Below are 22,770 nucleotides of genomic sequence, written 5' to 3'. Positions count from 1 at the left end.
ACTCCTCCTTTTATCCTTCTGAAGTTCCTCCATGGGACTCAAGACCGGTGAGTGGAGCAGGTGTCGTGCATTAGCATTTACTCCACTGGCCTCGCTCCGTTCCCACGGCTCTCTGCCCCGTCCCTCTCATCACAGCACTTCTCTGCATGTGCGGCTGTAAATATAGAAAACAATGTGCGAGTAACAAAACTAGTTCCCTTGTTGGTTTTCTTTCGCTGGAATGGTTTAAAATCGATTGTGTGCATAAACGCATACAAATTATAAACTTTCACTCTATTATGGTTACATTTTGCAATTAATCTGCTGATCACGTGCATGCCGAACCATGGGGCTTGGTCCGTACGGATCACGGATCAACTACGATCTGTTCAACCTCTAACACTAACTTTTGGTTTTGATCCACTATGGACTGTGCATTATATGCTCATTCCCTTGTATCATTTTCACACAATAAATGTACCACTTTAACATATTTTTTAGTGTCATAATATTTTTTTATTATGACTTTTCATACTTTTAAGACTGAAATTCTTGGTCTTGGACAAGAGTAAAACAATGAAGTCTATACATAAAAATAATTTTGAAAGATTTGGCAAAAATATAAAGTTTCTAAAAGTGTTCTATATGGAAGCCCACCATATAATAAATGAATAAATAAATAAATAAATAAATAAATAAATAAATAAATAAATAAATGAAAAAGGTAATTGTGTCATAATTCTGTCAGTTTTTTTTTCAGCAATTCTGAGATTGTATCTCACAATTCTTTTTACTACTTAAAATTCTGAGAAAAGAAATTGAATTACAAGATATAAACAATTGTGAGTTTATTTCTCACAATTCTAACTGTAACACAATTGTGAGTTTTTAACACACAATTCTGAATTTGTAAGTCACAATTGCTATCTCATAATTATGACATTATTAATCACAGTTGTGAGTTCATATCATGCAATTCTGAGAAAAAAAAATCTGAATTGCAGGATATAAACTTATAATTGCAAGAAAAAGTCAGAATTTTGAAATAAAAAAGTTGCAGTTACCCTTTTATTTTTTATTCAGTGGCAGAAACAAGCTTCCATAGTTTTAATTTGAACCAATAAAGAAAAAAAAATGAAGAAAAGCAAATTCTGTAGTTCTGTAGGTGCATATTCAGTGTGGATTGAGTCAGGAGAGATAATATTATGTAGATAAGATAAGTTCAAGTTGTGTGTGAGATAGAAAGGGAGATAGTGTTTGTTCAGCTTCAGTCAATTAGTGGTTACGCCTCCTGGCTTTCCGGTTCTCCTCTCTCAGATCGTTATACTACTGTCACCCCCAGAAGTAGTTAGCCTCAGAACAATTGGAGCGAAAAAGACTCTTGAGGGTATAAGGATTTTAAAAGCTTTTAAACACACTCAGTATAATTAGTGGAAAATCCATATTTGTAAATTGTCATGCTGAACAGCAGTGGGGTTTGCATGGGGCAGAGTTAGCGGTGATGAGCTGTGTAGCTCAGATGAATGGAGAGTTCTGAACACAGGTTGGATGAATGGTTGGCTGTATAAGTCAGTATTCAAATCAAGAATATGATATGCAAATATTTTAATAGAAAATGCACAAATGGCTCATTATTTCTTTATAAAGTAAAATGAACATATGGGTGCTCCAGGCTTTGCTGGATTTCCTTTGCTGCTTGAATTTCAAATACTGTAATTGCACATTAGAGCAGTATGGCAGTTGTTTTGGATGGTTAGTTGATTCTCTGTGCAAAGCCACTGCTTACTGTAAGATCCCTGTCGAAAAATGATTCCTCCAAGCTCCGGGAAACCTCCTCTATTGAGCGAACCTTGCTTGATCCCTCAGAAGCTGAAGAATATTGCATGCCTCCCATCTCAAACACAGACTCTGACATTGATATCCCCACAAAGATAGTTATTAGTATTCTATGGGCAACATGCGGGAAGTCGGCAGATGATTCAGCCTCACTGAGGAAGGCAACAGGATCCCATAATTTTTCTCTTCTCAGGGTATTATGCTTGCATCATGAAGGACAGTGAAGTATTTAAGCAAAATTGATTGTGTTTTGATGTCCATGAACTGTAAACAGCTGAAATATCGGGTCCCAGTCATTAAATACTTAATTATTCAGAGTACAGATGTACAAACAAGATTTATAAAGTTATCACTGCACAATTGAGACACCACCGTGATTAAGATTTTTGTAGGGTGAAATGAGGTAAAAGCTTGTTGTTGTTAGACCAAATTAATTTTCACTGATGATTTTAGGTTTGTTACAGCTTATGACTGAGTTTATATTTTTTTAGAAGGCAACATAGAAAAATATTTGTATGTGTAATTGTTGGCTGGTTAGATTTTGATATATTAGATGAATTTTGATATATGCACTTCTGGCAAGAAGTAGATCCATGTCATCATTGTGATTGACTGATTACCTTTTCTTCAAGATAATGTCTACCTATCATGATGAATAATTAAATTAGGACTAATAAGCTAAAAAGAAGTTGACCAATATATAAATAAGTATATATAAAAAATAAATATATTGATATATTCATCAAAATACTAAGAAAAATTGACATTAAAGCTGTCCAAGTGAAGGCCTTAGCAATGCATATTACTAATCAAAAATGAAGTTTTTATATATTTATGGAAGGAAATTTAAAAAAAATAACATGATCTCTATTTAATATCATAAGGATTTCTGACCCATACAATGTATTTTTGGCTACTGCTACAAATATGTATGTATATATATATATATACAGTGGCGGTTTCTCCATTAGGGCGATTGGGCGATGCACCACCAAAGGAAAGGGAGGGATTTTTTTTTCACTTACATTCAACCACAGTGTTACACTAGCTTTCACTATTCTAGACTGTTTGTGCTGCCTCTAAATAGTCCAATCAGCGTCGAGTCGCGTTTTGTGTAGTACCGCCCCTTTTTGGGCGATTTCTGTCAAACTGAGAATTGCCCCGAGTTCTCTCATAGACTTCCATTCAAAGAACATTTTTTTCCCCAGTGTGCAGTCAATCAATCACACCGGATGGTTGCACATTTAAAGTGAATTTATTCTGTAACACAGAAATCAGAGGTTTTAATTGCAGCGCAAACCACCACACACTGTAACTCACGAGGAAATCCCGCTTTCAAACTCACGCGAGACTCACGCGAGAGCACAGTGTCACAACCATAGACATGTATAGAAAGGCTAGATAGCTTACCGGCGCTGAGAGCCAATGGGACCCGACGACGTCACACGGCGGCCATCTTAGGACAGGACCGCTCGTCCAGTTATAACATTAAAGTCTATTGTGCATGTAGTGCTGAAATAACTATATTTTGCTCAATTTTCAACCAATTTTCAAACGGTAAATTTATGTATAATATAAATCTGTCTCAAGTTGCCATTCTGTAAAATAAAGAGAAAAGAGATGGGTCTTTGTTTTTTGTTTTTTTACTTAGGTCCAAAGGCACACAATTAGAAAAAACTTACAAAAAAAATATACAAAATATACAAAAAAAAAAAAAAACATTAAGACACAATTGGACACAAAACTCTTTCCATCAATACAATATAATCAATACAGCTCCCTCCCTCTCCTCCTCTCATTTTCCACAAGCGTAATCAGAAGTTCTGTAAACAAAAAACCAACAAAGTAATCCAAATGTAAAGATGTTTTTAAGAAACCAAACCACTTGGAAATCATGTGTAACTCAAAGCTATGTTGAAACGAAAGACTAACCCTGCCTCTCCCACCAATTTACAATTGCTTGGTGACTCACTTACGACCTCTTCACTGCTAGCCAGCAAATAAATACAACCACATCCACAAAATGACATTTAGACAAAAGATTAGGTTGTCAAGAAACGTTGTTGGTCTCAGGAAACCTGTTAATAATTGAAAATGTCGACTGTGGTATCACTTTAGAGTAGAGGGCAGCCATGAAACACACAGCTACGCTGCAATGTTAAGCGTTTCTCAAAACGTGAAGCTACAATTTAAATATTGGCATCAGCACAAATCATAGCCACGTTAATAAGGTTTGTAATAAACCAAACCGTTTGTAAATCCGTCAAGAATTCAGCAAGTTACGAGCATTTTAGTTGGCGTATGTCACACACCTTCCGTCCACAGCAGCAGGGAGCAGCAGCGCAGTCTCCTGACCTAAGATGGCCGCCAAGTGACGACACAGCTGACTCCGCCTTGAGCCATCTAGCCTTTCTATACATGTCTATGGTCACAACCCCTCCATGCAACGTGACTGCCACCTGCTGGCATTCTATGAGACTAACATATAAATCTATGTATTTTAAGGCTCGTACTACTGGAGTGCAATATTCAATCTATCAATTTATCATTGCGCTACACTCTTCCCTACTAAATTTAAAATGTTTACCAACATTTCAGACTTGACCATTATTAATTACCCATCCAACTCTTAATAATAGTAGTGATGACTGATTTTGAAACACTTGACATACACTCTAAGATAGGTCAAAATAACCATTAGTTGCATTATCCATTGTCACACAATGATATTACACTTCAGCAACAGTAAACACTTATTCCATTCGTAACACTCTTTTGTAATAGACTCTTAATTTCGGCCAGACAATTCTTTAGTCTACTACCTCCCATTTTTTGTGTTTCCTTTATAGAGTAAGTCAACAATGTTCTTGGTTGCTTATGTTTAGCAAATGAAAAGTCTCCCCCACGCACACATTTACCATTGTCCATGAAAACATCTGTTTCCCTGCAAGTCCTGATAAGGTGTGTGTAAACAGTGTAAGTTTACCTGGGTTCTTCTAACATTGTCCAGGGTCGCCACAGTCTTTGGACTGCAGACTCTTTACTCACATTTAGTCTATCGATTGCAACTTCAACCACAGATGGCTGACCCAAAGAGTCATAAGTCAGAATTTTGGGACGGCGGCGTTCTCTCCTAGAATAAGAGTTCACAGGTAAGGAGTCATCATCCTCATTCTCACTTGATGCTTGTTCTTCTAATCCCTTTGTGTGTCTCACAGGCATTCCAAGATCCTCATCCCTTTGCTCCTCTAGCACCTCTTCTGCTCTAGCATCCTCCTCCTCAGTCCTCTGTGGCTCTCGTTCCCAGTGCTGCTCCACACTCGGCATGAACGGCTCTGCATCAGGAATGAGACTAACAGGATTTCGGCATTGACTCAAGGAAGCAGGAAACTGTAACACCAGCTCACCATCTTGAAAATCCTCGTCCTCCGACACATCACTCTGAACCCCTTCCAAACATTTTCTGTCTTTTCTCCTGACATTTGTCCTTCTCACGGTCTCTGGTTGTGATATTGCTTCTGGTTTCTCGATTGGCAAACTATCACAAGGGAGAAGTAAATTCCAATGTAACACTCTCATTTTACCTCTTCCTTCAGGTACGACTTCATACACTGGACTTTCATCACTCCTTCTTTTGACAATCACATACACTTTGTTTTCCCAGTACGATCGGAGCTTACCTGGTCCCCCTCTCTCTGACAGATTCCGAACCAGCACTCGTCCCCCAGGCTGAAGGTCTACTCCATGAATTCTCCTGTCATACCCCTGCATACTCCTTGATGTTTCCCTGTCAGCTGTTCTGGAGGCAATCTCATAAGCTTGTCGCATCCTTGCTTGCCAGTTCTTCACATACTCGGCATAATCCTCATTTCCTTCTGCCGGCTGTAGGTTGAAATGCAGATCGATCGGCAGACGGGGAGACCGACCATAAAGCAAGTAGAAAGGGGAAAAACCTGTGACCTCACAGCGGGTACAGTTATAAGCGTGAACCATCTTCTCCAATGACTTTTTCCAGTGTGTCTTTTCTGTGTCTTTGAGTGTACGCAACATAGACAGTAATGTTCTGTTGAAACGCTCTACCTGTCCATTTCCTTGTGGGTGATAGCAGGTAGTATAAGATGCTTGCACCTCACAGCACTTCTGCAGCTGGTACATTAACTGGTTCTCAAATTCCTTTCCCATGTCATGGTGAATCTTTTCTGGGAATCCGAAACGTAAAACAAAATCATTAAAGATCTTTTCCACCACTGTCTTGGCTGACTTGTTTTTAGTGGCATAGGCTTGTGCAAAACGAGTATAATGATCTATGACAACCAGAATGTACTCGTACCCTCCCTTACAGGTTTCCAGGTGTAAAAAGTCTATAGACACTAGCTCAAACGGTCGTGTGGTGACAATTGAAACAAGAGGAGCTCTTGTGACCTTGTGTGGTTTCTTCCGCATTAGGCACTCACATTCCTTGGCAATGAAGTGCTCGGTGTCCCTCTGCAAACGAGCCCAGTAGAAGCGATCCCAAATCAAGTTCACTGTCTTCTTTATGAAGCTCCTTAAATAACGTCTGGTGATACTCTTTTGGCAAAACGAGCTGATCTCTTCCACCGGCTTTTCTGTAACGTATGCCATGCTCATTGATGTACAATTTTTGCCACTGTCTCAGGAGCATTTTCACATCTGTTGACTCAGTTTTAAATACTGAGTGGTGGTCTCTGATCCTTACTTTTATACTGAAGAACTCGGCCTATTACAGGATCTTTTCGCTAACTTTCTAAGATCTGGTTTAGTTGCAGTAACCCATGCCAGTGGAGTGTCTTGGCCCACCAACAGTGCCTGAATAGATGCACTGATGACCTCTTGACTCACTCTTCCAGTGCACTGCTCCATGAATTGATTGATCTCCACTGGCATCAGGGACAGACCATCAGCGTCCGCGTTGCTCTTGCCAGGCCGGTACTTTATGGAGAAGTTGAAATCTGCCAGCTGAGCCACCCATCTTTGCCCTGTGGAGTTGAGCTTGGCAGTGGAGAGAACATAAGTCAACGGATTATTATCAGTATACACTGTAAAAGCATGGTACAGGTAGTCTCTAAAACGTTCACCTATTGCCCATTTTAATGCTAAGAATTCTAACTTCCCTGAGTGAAGGTGGTAATTCTTCTCAGGCATAGTTAGATGCGATGCATCGCAGTGCAGAATGAATGGTTGGGTGTGGTCTGGAAAGCCCAAGATTGGTGGGATGGTCAGTTTGTCAATGAGGAAGTTCAATGTCTCTTGATGGTTTTGAGTCCACTGTATAGGTCTGTTTGACGGGGGGCCACCTTTGTTTCGTCTGCTGCTACATTTCCCTCTAACTCTTTTCTCCACAGCTGATGTTTCCCCAGGAGGTGATGACAATAGCTGGTACAGGGGTTTCGCCAATCTGAAAAAATCAGGTATGTACGCACGGTAATATGAGATGAATCCAAGCAGCTTTCTCAAATCACCTACAGTGGCAGGAACTTCGGCAGGATCCATGGTGTATCCATCTCCTGACACGAGACGTCCAAGGAATCTCACCTTCCTCTTAAAGATCTCACATTTACGAGGACTGAGCTTTACACCATGCTGCTGGTATCTCTGTAACACAGCTCTGAGGTGATTGACATGGTCTTCAAAACAAGGGCTGTGGACCAGATTATCGTCCAGGTATGGTTGACACAACTCATCTCTAAGACCTACCAAACACTCCTCCATACTCCGTTAATTCCGCTGGTGCCGAACTGAGGCCGAAGGGTATCCTCACCCAATGGTATAAGCCCCACGGGGTTATGAAGGCAGTCAAAGGTCTGCTTTCCTCATCCAGGAACCCCTGATGATATGCTTTTCCGTGATCCAACACTGAAAACCAGGAACTGCCTATTAAAGAGTCCAGCATGTCTTGAATTCTTGGAATTGGATGTCGATCTGGTACTGATTTTCTCTTCAGTTCTCTGTAATCACAGCACAATCTCAATGTTCCATCTTTCTTTCAGACCACCGGTGATGCATAGGGTGACCGGGACTTTTCAATCCATCCACGATTCAGTAAGTCTTGTAAGTACTCTTTTACTTCTTGATGTAACGGTTTTGGAACTGACATATATTTTGTCACTTTTTTACAGGTGTGGTGTCGTGAAGTGTAATGTGTAGGTTTAATGATGGAATACAGCCGATGTCATCTTCATCAAATGCGAAAGCATGGCATTCCTCCCTTAACAGCCGTCTCACTATTTCCTGCTGTGTTCCACTCAGATGATCCAGGGAGACCGGAGGATCCCATTGACTATGTTTTTGCCTATTTGAATCACCTTTACTGACAGTTTCCATCCTTTTACCGTTGTCAACATTGTCAGCTGAGGAATTGTCTCTGTTTAACTCTTTTGTAGCCACCGGTAAAGCAGATTTTATTACTTGAAGATGACCCAGGACGACTCGACGATCTAAGGTAACAGCATAGTTATTTGTGTTATCGATCGGTACTGGTACAACCGTAAATCTGTCAGCAGAAACAGTGACTAATCCTTCATCAATATTGACCCCTTCTGGCAGTGACGGCTCTTTGTTAGGGACTATAAGAAGACTTTGACCTTTAAACTGAGACCCTGTATTGACCTTAAGTAAGCAGTGTAATGTAAGTGAAGATGTGATATAAATGAACAGTGTAATATAAGTGAGTTGTGTAAACAGTTATTTATGTGACTTCAATTATTTCTTATTAAACTGTATTCGAAGTAAAAAGTTTTTTTGTTTTTTTTTTGGAAAAACCACATCCTGGCGTCAGTCTGAATTGTGTATAGAAACATAAGGAAACATAAGGGCAGCAAGAGATTGATTCCTAAGGTCAGTTTATTTTTAATACTATAGTAGTTCAGTTCCCTTTACATCTTTAACTAGCCATTCATTTATCAATTGAATGGGTGACCTAGCCTCATTAATTGAGCAAACATTTGCCTCCTAGAGAGAATCGGCAGGAGCCGCCACTGTGTGTATATATATATATATATATATATATATATATATATATATATATATATATATATATATATATATATATATATATATATATATATATATATATATATATATACAGTACAGACCAAAGGTTTGGACACACCTTTTCATTCAAAGAGTTTTCTTTATTTTCATGACTATGAAAATTGTAGATTCACACTGAAGGCATCAAAACTATGAATTAACACATGTGGAATTATATATGGAATTATATACATAACAAAAAAGTGTGAAACAACTGAAAATATTTCATATTCTAGGTTCTTCAAAGTAGCCACTTTTTGCTTTGATTACTGCTTTGCACACTCTTGGCATTCTCTTGATGAGCTTCAGTCTGCAGTCCAGCTCACCCCTAAACCATCTTGATTGGGTTCAGGTCCAGTGACTGTGGAGGCCAGGTCATCTTGCGCAGCACCCCATCACTCTCCTTCTTGGACAAATAGCCCTTGATGTCTTCAGTGTGACTCTACAATTTTCATAGTCATGAAAATAAAGAAAACTCTTTGAATGAGAAGGTGTGTCCAAACTTTTGGTCTGTACTGTATATATATATATATATATATATATATATATATATATATATATTAAACTTCAGTCGTGACTGCATAAACATTAATCGAACTGGAACATTTGCAGATAGAGATGGATGTCTTTGCATTGTTATTTCAGAAGTCAACCATACACTTCTGTTGTCCTCTGATATTGCGTTTTCAGCATTCGGCATTGTTCAGAAAAGTGATTGATCATTTCTATTTTAAAATCTGAGCAAAGCATGTCATAGCTGCTTTGTTGTACATAGTTTGATGTTCGCAGAATGTGAAATTATCAGATGACCTTGAGTCCTCAACTCTCTCTCTCTCTCTCTCTCAAAAAAAAAACAAAAACAAAAAAATATTTTTTTTAGAAAATATTCTATTTTCAAAGGATGCCAAAGAGTTAAACAACAACCTTCTTTTGAATGTAATTTCTTTCCTGTTGCACCCATCCTACCCACTTGACTTTGTAATTTTATTCTTCTTAGCCTTCAGAGCTCAGACTGTGTTATTGCAAGGTGGGATAAGAGAGGGAGTTTTTCATCGGTGGTGCGACGGGCAGCCTCTGCGACAGATGGTACCTACACTGCATCCCCTCCTGGCTCTGACTCGTCTCGGCCGGAGGGCAAGCTCCTAAACCTAGTACCCCCTAAAATCATGTCACTTCCTTGAGTGCTTTGCAGTGATGCCAGTCCCAAAGAGATTGAGCCGCCAGTGTAGACACCTGTCACCCGTCCATGTCTATTGTGGGCCATACGTGGCGGTCTTCAAGCCAGCTGGGGCTTTTGCTCAGTTTAGTGGTGCGGGGTGGTCATTTCGGCGCTAGGCTCGCCGTCTCACCATGATAGTTTAGGCGGGTTTGTGGATGGATAAGCACTCATCAAATGTGCCTTGATGAAAGCCCAGCTGTGCTCTCATTTTGACTTTGATGAGGTTTTTTCTTTTTTTTTTTAACCATTTATTCTTTGGTTTGTATCTCCAGCTGCTATCACAGGCCATGTTGTAAAGGTTTTTTCGTTTTTTAGCTTTTTTTTCTTGTTAGGGGGCAATGAGTAACCTCTTGAAAGCAGGAGTGGATTGCTTACCCAGTCTGTCAAAGAGCGACCACCCTCTTCCCTGCTACTGTCATTGGTGTTCTATAATAGACAAGCAATTGAGTCACCAAATCCCACCTTAAATCAAATGCCACATTCCACTGCCACTTGCGGGACCTCTGCTATTTAGCAAGCTATTTTTCCACCTTGTTCCACACCCGCTTCATACTAATGTTCTCAGAGGTGGCTGTATTCTCAACAGGTAGCTTTTTTGAGGTACACTTGCCCCTCCATTTAGCTGGCCATTTTACAAGCTGCAATTTGCACTACTCAGCAAGCCTGAACATCCATAGGCTGCTCCTGACCCCCGTTTCTCCCATTTGCCAGCCTCAAGCTTGTTCCCCAGTGGTTTATCTCTCTGCGGATGGCTGGCTCAGCTGTGCCGTGCCCTTGCAGTGATTTGCACACGCTGGGTGGAAAGACGGGCATCTCTTGTAACACAGTTCTCATTGCATCTATATCACAGCACCTGACAGCCATCCTCAAATTGGCAACAGAAACAGATGGTATTGTGTCTTGGATTTAGCAGAATAGTAGATGCAGTTCTTTAATCTTATGAACACGATGAATAACAACCATGGGAAGCCATGGGAAGAAAAATATGATAATATAGAGCATATTATTATTCCCTCATTTAAAATACATTTATTGTTGTGCCCATGTGGCAGTCTGTTGTTAGAGGAATAAATTGGTAATGCCATGGCTTTTATAGTAAGTTTAGTTTATTATCTGTCCTTTGAGACACAAATACAATGTATGTCATATTGCTATTATTTAATATTAAGTTAAAGTAAAATGTTTTCTCTCTCTCTCTCTCTCTCTCTCTCTCTCTATATATATATATATATATATATATATATATATATATATATATATATATATTATATATATATTCCAACATTTAGTGATGAAATGAAAGTTAAAGGGTCAGATTTACAAACAGCGTGTGCCAGCACAACCCGTCTTTTGGCGCTAAAAAAGTACTGTTGAGATTTACTAAAGACACGCATTGAAGAATAAGGGCTGAGAAGGCGTGGAAACAGTTATTTTTGTGCCTAACCTTATTGAATATGCATTTGTGAGTGTTTCCATTTCAGACGCAAAATGTATGGGAAGAGATTGTTAAAATGAATCATGTAACACAATTTACTTATGTTTATGTAGTGTATACTGGTATACTGTATTTGCGCCATTATTTAGCGCCCCAAAAAACATGCCTTCAAATATTTTGCACTTGAAATGGCTGCATTTGTTGTTGCTAGGAGGAGGCACCACAGAGAACAGAGTTTGTTTGTTAGAAGGGAGAGGATTTTTCCACACATATTAATTTATTTGGAATGCCAAAAGAACACATTATCCAAATCCGAACATATCCTTATGCTAATTTGCTTTGTGCTTGGTAGATTGCATTGGTCATTATTGAATTGAATATTGGTCTTTGTTCTTTAATTTGCGCATTGTCAGTAAAGCACCCACAGAAATTTTCACGCCCATCAACGTTGTTTTGGAATTGTACTTTTGCACTAATTTGACCTGTTTAGTAAACCTGGCCCAAAATATGTTAAAAAAAGGTGTAGGAGCAATCTTCACTTCACTAAAGAAATAGCAAGTGACACATTTAATCAAAATGTACATTTTTAAGTAGAAAGTGATATTTGTTTTATTTACAACTTTGAAAAGTAACTGCACATGGTTTATTTTGTATCTAATGTAATAGCATTCAAACATTTTAAAATAGTACTTATGTGTCCAAATATTTGGGGGGGGGGGGGGGGGGCACTGTATTTGTAAAGACTCCATCTCTGTCTTGTTGAAATGAACTAGCATACACTGCCAGTGTGTTGATAGGCCATAGCCATTCTCTATTGAATGGTGGCTGAAAGATATATGAGGCTAACGCAATTACAGTATTGATTAAACTAATGCATCCTTTAAGATTCTCAGCTTCCTGTGTTATTTCATTAAGCAATCTTACAGTATGATTTCCTCGCTTTAAATATTATAAGAAACTGAATCTGTCATTTCACATTTAGTTTTCAGCAGAAGCACACTTGGTGACCTATTGTATTGATGCTGGTTCTTTTGGTTTTCTTCCCTTGTTGCTTGGGCAATAACTTGGCCCTTGGATTAATGTCTCAGACTATTTTGTGTGTGTTTCTGTGTGTCTGTGTGTTGGACTGAACTAATAAATCCAGAATTTATGAGAAGATTAAAGTCTTTTTTTGTTGTTTCTTTGTTTCCTACTCCCCATCACCCTTAAAATAGTACATCAAACGTTGTGCATGTGTAGCTCTTGGTAAACAGTGCTATTCTATTTTTTCCCCTATCTGAAATATGTATGGATAATTTCCATCTCTTCTGGGTGTATTAGAAGATAGTGTTTCAGAGGAAACTGGCGGGGTGGCATTAAGGTGGATACAGAATTGGATACAAAGGAGAGCTAAAGCAATAAAGCAGAAATCAATTCTTCTTGCATTGGCAAAAAGCCAATAAAATAGTTACTAGACAAATACCATGTGAGCTGAAGGTATGTAAGAGGAAACACATGCTTCTTTTCTCCATCCTTGTATTATATATTTTTCTTGGATAAATGAAACTGATTTATTTACCTAGACAGAATTGATAGTAGGTATTTTGAAAAAAAGAACTCAACAGCTGCACTAAGTCCCAAAACGCTGACCTTTCTGAAATAGTTTCAGACGTTACATGCTCTTGTTTTTCCCAGTCTCATCTTAGCTATGCATCTCTATAGGCACCTGCAAAGCAAGACCAGGATACAAAGGTGTAAACATCCTGAAAGCTCAACTCCATTTATAAAACAGACCTGCTGGAGATTTGAGTTTCTGCCCTGTTAGCAGCAGTAAGAGGAAAGTGATATATCTTTGCGTTGAGCTCCTTCCCAAGGGCCCTAGGCTTCATGAATGTAACCAGTGGCTAAGAATGCTGGAAAGAGGGGCAAGCAATGTTAAAAGTGGTGAAGGATGAATCTCTTAGGTAGCCACGAGGATGACGCTCCTGGAATAGTTATTTCAGGTTATACTGCAGTCCGAAACTCTTTGCTGAAAGGTGGGTATTTATAATGCAGTTTCCATGGACATTAAGATGAAAAGGTTATTAATATTGAATAATACATATGCATCCTCTTAAATGCACGGCCACCAATGAGTTCACTTCTCATGGGCATGGTGGTCTTCACTGCCGTCTAGTACAGAATATACCATGATTAAAATATACACAAAAACATTTAAGTGATGTTTTTAAATGTTTTAAGTTTACATAAAATTAAAAATTACATTTCCAGTTGCCTTAAATTATCTCAATGTTATCTTATAAATATTGATATTTCTCAAATTATAATTAGGGAGCAATTCACTCAAAATTCACTCAAAAAACAACTTATGTCCCTCTATGTTAATTTTGTATAAAAAAACACAAAATAACACTTAATTTCTACATTTATTTTCCTTATTTTTCAATGCATTTAATGTGGGAAATAGTGTTGTCAAAAGACCCGGTACCTTGGTACCAAGTCGGTACTAAAAAAATGAAAATGTCACGGTTTCAGGTTTCTTTAAGTACCGGTGGTACCGAGTGACCGGTCAACCCGGTTCTTGACGCATACAGTGCTATGATTTCCGCGAAGCAGAAAACATGGATGGAATCTCAAAATCCAGTCATGAAAATGAAACTTACATTTTAATATGGACAGTCACGGAATTTGTCAAAGTTAGCATAAATTAATCGAATCAAATCTCCATATTGATCAGTATCTGTAAATGTTAAGCAGCAAAAGTTGGTTGAAATATGAATCCTGCATGTTCTGCGCGTCTCTGTGTGAATGCGGGTTTGTTTACTACATAGACTGAAGCGTGTGACGCTTGCAGTAATTTCACCATTCACCATCACCAGAACTGTTCCTGAGTCACCTCACAGGCATTTTACCGTTTCATTTGAGTAAAACCAGTGTCAGTGTCAGTGTCAAACCAGTGTCAATTCACGGTAACCCGTCAAAATAAAGGTTCATTTTTATATAAAGGCATTGTGCTAGAAATATTACTATTATTTAGTACAATGTATGTGATACTGCTACTACTGTTGAAAAAATTAATAAAACATCAATCAATCAATCACACAATATTTATTCCATGTTTTAATTTTAATAGCAAATCCCCTTTATTTACCCAAAAATAAAATGTGTTTAAATTTCATAAATTAAAACACAAATTAAATTTGGGTGAAAATTTTCATAATTATATTACTTGTAGAAAAACTTCTAACACAATTTTAAATAAGTATAAAGAAATTGGTAATTTCAAAATTGGTACTGAGAACCATGGATTTTAACTGGTATCGGTACTGAATACTGAATTTTGGTACCGTGACAACACTAGTGGGAAATACACTCAAATTTAGTCTTTTGCTGTCCATCCTCAACCTAACCACAGGCTCTACTCTTCACCACAATGGTAACACTACAAAACCAGCATAACAGAAACCTTTGTAAATTCTAATATAACACAACATTTAAGTACTAGCTTATGTCCCTCTATGTTAATCTTGTGTAAAAACACACAAAATAACACTTAATTTCTACATTTATTTTCCTTGTTTTCTGATGCAAAGCATGCTGGGAACTAGAAAACACAATCATTTTACTACAACAAAATTTTGAGTTTACAGAACATATTTAAATTAAGTCCAATGAACTTTCATTATTATTTGAGTGCAATTAACTAATTTCATTTGATTAATTTCACTGTTCGGTTTAACAGTGTATACACTTTCCTTTTTTTTTTTGCCTTTTGATTTGGATACAGTCCATGCTTGCACATGGATATCAAAGATGGAGGATATTGGCACCAAATAGCATTTAATGGAGGAAGTGTAATAAATAAGACAATAAAACATGAGAGTCTTGACCAGTTCAGTAAATCCCTTTTATCCCTGTGGGTTCTTCTTTGCTACACGCACTTAGAGTTTAAGTGCTCGATAATACCTTGTTTTATGCCCAAACACCCTTGAACGGAAAGGGCATTTCCTCTTGCCTTTTCTCATTTATTCTGCAAACGCCACCTAGATCAGATAAAGGCCCATCTGGAAAACTGTCCTAGAATGACCCACTCATAAATATTGCCCTGGTCCCTTGGTCTCACAACACACACGCTCATGCAGAAACAAACAGGAAAAACAGAGCTTTTGTCTTAAGAAATCACAATTATTTATAATCCTTATACTTTCAGAGGGATGAAAGTCAATAGGATTCTTGAAAAAAAAAATATATATATATTGTGACGCACATTTTGCATTGATTTTACCAGTGGAGCAGGAGGTGATTTATCATGAAGAAGTGCAGAACCATTATCCTCTGCATAGATTTTCTTCAATATTCCTGACAACATTGTGTCTTGTGGAAAGACTGTTTTGCAGAATTGTAATAATGTTCAATTAAGTAAAATACAAGAAAGGCATAAAATAATTTTAAACAACTTACAATATTACAATTATATATATGTGTATATATATATATATATATATATATATATATATGTGTGTGTGTGTGTGTGTGTGTGTGTGTGTGTGTGTGTGTGTGTGTGTGTGTGCGTGTGTGGTTGTGAATGTTTTTAAAAAATATTATTATCATTTTAAATATACTATCAATATTACTACAGTATATAACCAATGGTTAACAGCTTAAATCTTTTAAAGGGTTGCTAATATGGCAAAAATAAATTATTTGGTAAATGCCTTGTTTCTTCACAGCTATACACCATGTGCTATATTATATGTTATAGTTTAAACCACATTCTCAGTTCATTTGAAATAAACTTGAAACCAAGCAATTAATAATTTTTTTTTTCTTTTTGCCAAGGTAAATGAAAGAATGCTCCAAAATATAACCCATTTTGGGAGCTGATGACTTACATGGCATCTGCTTAAAGTTGTTAAAGAATGTGACAAACCCATAATAGCATCACTTGTATCCGCTGGCTAATTCAATTAGGTCTCCTCATGCTGCTAGACTACGATGTTTTGTTTGATATTAATAGTTTCCCCTTCATAAAGAGATATCCCATCTGGTCTAATTATAAACCGTCTGTAACATGCAGCCTTCCATAATTTCCTCCACAGTGAAGTTACATTTTGCTTGTTTGGCTAATTCAAAGTGATGGACCCAAAGGAAATCGAATTACGCAAAACTAATTATCTATTGGATCTGGTGCTGTAGGTGGCCGGAATATTGGTATAGTTTTTATCCAGCAGTCTTTAGCAACATATGTAGTTTATAATCACATTGTTATAGTGACTACACGGGAACTTGTGTATTTTTCCCTCTTTAATTAGTCATAGTCATGGTCATATTTGTAAAATGCACAGAAAACAACTAGTACTCCATGTTTTTCTTCAGTTAGCTACACAAATGCACTTATTGCATGTCTCCTTGTAATGATTACATGCTTTTCAATTTTGTGTGCAAATATGGTTTATTTAAGCTCCCAACGGTTTGTACAGATAATGAATTACCCTCCCGTAATTGGCCATGTATATATCTGCACTATGAGAAATTATGTAATACCTTTGAAAGTGCTGAGAATTGTATAATCCATAACTAACAATTTATTGGAGTTTCCTTTCTTTCTAAAACACACACATATTTTTGGCTCAGCATAAATTATGTATATAAGTAAATAAGAAGAGCTTTTATGTACTGTAAAGCAAATTTAACTGGAATACTAATACTTAACATAGTCCAACTACTGTAATTTTTTACATTGACATGAGAATATTAAGGGAATGTTTACATATGAAATTGGTGAAATTCATAATTCTTAAATTTTGGTCAGTGGAAGAACATACTACAATTTATAACTTGGGTCTTTAGTTTGAATTTCAGAGTTATAATGTCTTAGGAGTATGAGCCAGTTATCTGTCAGTTGACTTCGTATAGTTTTGACATATTTGTGTAGGCTTATCCAAAAATTTGTTCCATTGACAACAACACAACTGTAATTTTTCATTGGCTTTTAGATTACTGCAGAAAAAATAAATAAACATGACAATCTTAACAAATGAACACCACTTTTTTTTCCATTTTAAATCTAAATACATTCATAAGAAGTAAAAATCTGAAGTTAGGCTATAAATGAAAAATAAAACAGCAGAGGTGTAAGGACGGCCTGAAAACCATACTTGAATAAAAGTACAAATACATTTTGTATTTGTACACAAAGTATTATTCCATTACAAGTTACAATCCACCAATTCCAACATGATTTACATAAGTCTTAGAGTATTTGATTTTAACAGTCCTTAAGTATTTTACTCTTACTGAATAGGCTCATTAAAATAGTTCTCACATTTGTGTAATGCCATGTTGGCAAATTTGGGTTAGTAAAAGCAAACGGAAAATATATAGTACCGTATATATAGTAGATGACAATATCACTTCTTTTGTAGCAGAAATAAACTGCTGCAGAAAAAAATAGGTGCAATGAGTTGTTGGATTATCTCAAATGTAGTGGAGTAAACCATTCATATACTTAATCAAAGATGTAGTCAAGTAGACATTAAATGTTGATAAAACATTTTATACTCAGTCACAATCACTAACCTTACTTAGTTGAACTTAAAAAAAAAAAAAAAGTTCTCAAGAGCATGATTATAAACACAATGAGGCTGCAAAAGTGAACCAGTGAGTCGATGGGTTTACATGTTGTGATGAGGTTTATTGACCCTAACAACTTCTGTAGTGACTTTTTCAAGCAAAGGCTTTAGGGGGGGGGGGGGGGGGGTATAACTTTTGTATTTTATGTCATAGAATAAAGCATGAAAATATATTGAGCTTGTGTTGATCACAGACCCAATTTCAGGCATTATACCAAAAACCCATTTGAAAACCCATTGACTTAAGAAGAGTATAACTGGAACTGTTTTATTCCTCTTCTCTGCATAACTTTATACCTGAATCAGATTGAAACAAATTATAAATCCTCCTATATAATTTTGGATGGAATAATTTGGGCAATATTTAATAGTGGATGGAGTTATCTGGGCAAGTGCACAAAATTATTTTTCAATTATACCAAAAAAAAAAATTATAATAATAATCTCTGGTTTCTCTTTGAACTTTTCAATTTTCTGTACCAAGCATTTCAGGAGAGGATCTTTTTATTCTCTTCACATATTTGTCTCTCACATTTTCCATCTTCCCTTCCATTTTCTTTGTCTCTGTAGGGTGGTATGATCGCTCTTCTGCTGTCCATCCTGTGTTTGGTGTTGATCCTGTACACTCGTAGACGCTGGTGTAAACGTCGCCGCGTACCTCAGCCGCAAAAGAGCGCTAGTGCTGAAGCAGCCAATGAGATCCACTACATCCCCTCTGTGCTGATGGGTGGACAGGCCCGGGAAAGTTTGAGAAATTCTCGCGGACAGGGTCATAACTCGAGCGGCACCCTCAGCATCCGTGAGACTCCGATCTTGGACGGGTATGAGTATGACATCACAGACCTGCGCCACCACCTGCAGCGGGAGTGCATGAACGGCGGTGAGGACTTCAGCAGTCAGGTGACACGTACGCTTGACTCACTTCATGGCTGCAGTGACAAAGCTGGCATGGATCTCACTGCAGGTTTGTGAGCCCACAGCATAATAGACAATAGACTAAAAATCTAAGTCTATGTAAAAGGATTTGTTCATAAAAATAATAATTTACTCATCCTAATATCTTTTCAAATGTGAGCATGCACTGGACGTTTTCTGGAAGGCAGCTTAGATGTATCCTTCATTGCCTTTGATATCCCACAATCCTGTGTAATTGAATATTTGTTTAGTTATCACTAAACTTGTTCTATTTTGTTATAGATCATTAGGGGCCATTCACATATTATGTTCATTATTTCAATGAATTATTTCAAATGTAGATGCACAGCAGGCGCACTTATAATGGAAGCGATGAGGTTGCGATGCGCATGTGGCGAGATGCGCCAATTTTTTCCAGGCACATCGAGATAAAAACATTTCAACTTTTCAGAATCCTGCAAGCACACTGCGGGTTATGTGACTTTCCCGTACTTTCCCGTAACAACACTGAAAGCTCAGTCAAGATGAAGGAATGCATTTTTAGGCTCGACATGTGAACGGACCCTTAAAACCATTACACTGCCTCAGAAGCCTCATGAGGTGCCTTCATGCAAAAATGCTGCCAGCATAGTCATTGCCTTCCTTTTCTAAATTTTTTTTGAGCTGTTAATCATTTTCAAACATGTAAACATAAACCACCAGGCATATTTGAATGCAGCATGAAGCATTAAGATCTTTCTACATTAAAAACACTTTAGAATTGTTTATCTTTTTATGTATCATGTACATATGCATATTCCAACATACATTATTTTTGTTTATGCATATACACACTGTGACACTAAATTTATTTTTACATCCAGGAAACTGTGAGATTTAAATTACTCGCTAAGCACATCATTTGCACATTGCTGGCACTGAAAATATTTATTTCACCTCGAGAGCTCAAGTCAGCAGCAGAGCTTGCCTTTTCGATATGCAGCTGCGAGTGAGAAAGCCTGGGTTAAGTGCGAGTGCGAGAAATTGGATAAAGCCTATATCAAAACAGCTGCAAAGAGGAAATCAACATGACATATTTATTTATTTAGCTAGCTATAGCTATTTTTCCCAAATAATATCAAAGTAATATAAGTTATATATTCCTGCTAAGCAAAACTGCTTATTTGGTCATGGGTTAATGGCACCCATGGCATTTATTAAGGCTCTGCTATAGTCAAGAATAGTCACGAGTCACATGTCCAGACCCGAGTCTGTGCCAGATTGGCCGTGTCTATTGGACACACAGAATTTGGAATGGCCGCCCCTTATCAGATGTGAAATGATGTTGATGTTTGCCTTGAAGAGTAGCCATTAAAAATACCCCTAAAAAGCTTTGCAGGAGAGGAGCGATTTCATGCTGTCACAGTAATTTGCCTAATACAATAAAAAACCCTGCAGTGCCAGTTGTCTTTGTTGTGCAATTTACTCATTATGAAGGGGCAGACTAACTACAGGGGATGGCAATATTGCGTAATGGTGAATGACGGAATGTCATATCCTGAATCGCTGGGCTGTGAAGGCTCTCAGTTGCTTCATTGTAACATAACCCTGAATATACTTCACATAGACCACTTATTCTTGTCCTTCTGAATGACAGGCGTTTGCAAAAAGTGTCTCCACGTGCCCTTGGTGGACTGTTATTTGCAGCTCATCTGTCTGCCTCTCTTCATTCCTAATTGCAACCTTTTTCCATTAGGGAACGATAGCACAAAACTGTCCCTAATGAGCAAGTACAAGGACAACATCATAGCTACCAGTCCTGTCGACAGCAACCACCAGCAAAACACGCTCCTCCCACACAACAGCTCCACCAACCAGCGCAAGCGTCTGTCCAGTAAAACACACGGTGAGTCTGGGTATCGGGATGAAATGTTTCCTTTAACCGTACAGTTCACCATACACGGTTCAGTATAATTTTTGAACTGTTGTTCATGTCATATCTTTATTGTGTTCTAACTTAGCATAATATTAGCTGATTAGCTTACTAGCTTAGCCCATATCCTTTTAAAGTCACTTAAACTTAGGGCCAGATTTACTAACAGGTTGCACCAGTGCAAACCATCTCTTGGCGTTCAAATAGTACTGTCAGCCATTTTTCCGCCTGACTTGAATATTTGAATATGCATTTGTAGGAGCTCCATTTTAGACGCAAAATTTATGGAGGAGAGAATTAAAATTATTTACCAAACACAATTTACTGTTTGTGCCCGTCAATTTACTTGTGTTTGCGCCATTATTTAACGCCCCCCCCCCCCCCACCCACCCAAAAATGCATGTCTTAAACTATTTTGTGCCTGTGTCGTAAGCAGATCACCTGCACCTAATGAGCATCCGGTCTGCTTATACAATATATATATATATATATATATATATATATATATATATATATATTATAATTTGCACTGTGCTTGGTATATTTCTTTGGTCGTGTTTGACGTTACGAATGGGATCTCGCCCAAGAGCCCAATCACCTTTGAGTGGTACAGAACGAGCCAATAGTACACAAAGTACTGCGGGATTTGCATCGCTAGCTCCGCCCCGCAGAGTGGGTATATAAGGAGCAACGCGAGCAACTCGCATTCAAGCTTTCGCTTTGGAGCCTTTTTTGTCCTGGAGCACATGGCCGTTTGTTTTGCCTCTCTGTGCCCACATACTTTGATGCAGCTAAATTCTCATTAAAATTGTTTTTACTGACATATTTACTGTTTCTGCTGTCAGACAGCAGAATAAATATCAAATAGTGACTGAAACGTAATCCTTTAGGACTATAACTATAGTAGCTCTCCATTCCAGATGTTAATCTGCACAAAAATCCTGATTTATAATTGAGCCATTGTCTGATGATATCAAATGCACATAAGATAAAGACAATAGCTATGCTTTGATTTTGGCTATGCTTTTATGTTAACATTATATCTGTGTTTTAACTGAAAGCGCTGAACCATAGAGTTTGAGAAACTATATAAGGTTTGTCCAGGAAGCCGCTAGATTTGTCGCTAGGTTCTTTTTAGGAAAATCAATCAATCGATCAATCGATCAATCAATCAATCAATCAATCAATCAATCAATCAATCGTTTGTGTATATATAGTTTTTCCAGCTTTTACGTGATTGCTGGTTTGCAGAGTTGGCCGTACATTTTGAAAATATCACCACAAATAGGATTTGCTGCTGGTAAAAATATGATGTCTTTTTTATTGGCATCAATCAAACAGTACAGAAACCATGACCACAGAACCGCAATATAGACCAAACCATGAGAAATGCAAGCAATTACACCCCAACTGAATATCCCCTTCCATCTGCACAGATCTCATTCCAACCACTGGCTATTTTTGTAATCATAACCACACACAATTATTTGCCTTCCACTATCTTTGCTGTCCCATTCCTGGTTTGAACTTTTCTTCCTCTAGCTTTATGCTTGGCTGATCAGATAACCAAAAACCTTGATTTGATGAGGTATACATACGGTACAGTATGCTTTTTTGATGTGCTTATGGTATGGATTGGTGGTGGTGATTTTTTGAGGGAAATGTCTATATCTATTGTGAATTACAAATTCCTTTCTCCTAGATTTACTTTGAGCACAAATGTGACCCTGGACCACAAAACCAGTCTTAAGGGTCAATTTATCAAAAGTTAGATTCATACATCATGTGTAAGCTCAATAAATAAGCTTTCCAC

At 37.6% G+C, this 22,770-nt stretch overlaps 1 protein-coding gene across 3 annotated transcripts in view; it reads left to right on the top strand.

The window, feature by feature from the left end:
• LOC132096346 (astrotactin-1-like) overlaps positions 1-22,770 on the top strand; it is a 295,271-nt gene that overhangs the window by 47,414 nt on the left and 225,087 nt on the right. For all 3 annotated transcript variants that reach the window (XM_059501638.1, XM_059501637.1, XM_059501636.1), the window contains exons 3-4: positions 18,701-19,094; positions 20,781-20,930. In XM_059501638.1, coding sequence (XP_059357621.1) covers positions 18,701-19,094; positions 20,781-20,930 — 544 coding nt within the window. The remainder of the gene's footprint in view (positions 1-18,700; positions 19,095-20,780; positions 20,931-22,770) is intronic.

Source organism: Carassius carassius, chromosome 20 (genome assembly GCF_963082965.1).
Source record: "Carassius carassius chromosome 20, fCarCar2.1, whole genome shotgun sequence".
Taxonomy (NCBI): domain Eukaryota; kingdom Metazoa; phylum Chordata; class Actinopteri; order Cypriniformes; family Cyprinidae; genus Carassius; species Carassius carassius.
Note: the sequence above shows the minus strand (reverse complement) of the source record. Positions and strands in the feature narration are given on the sequence as shown.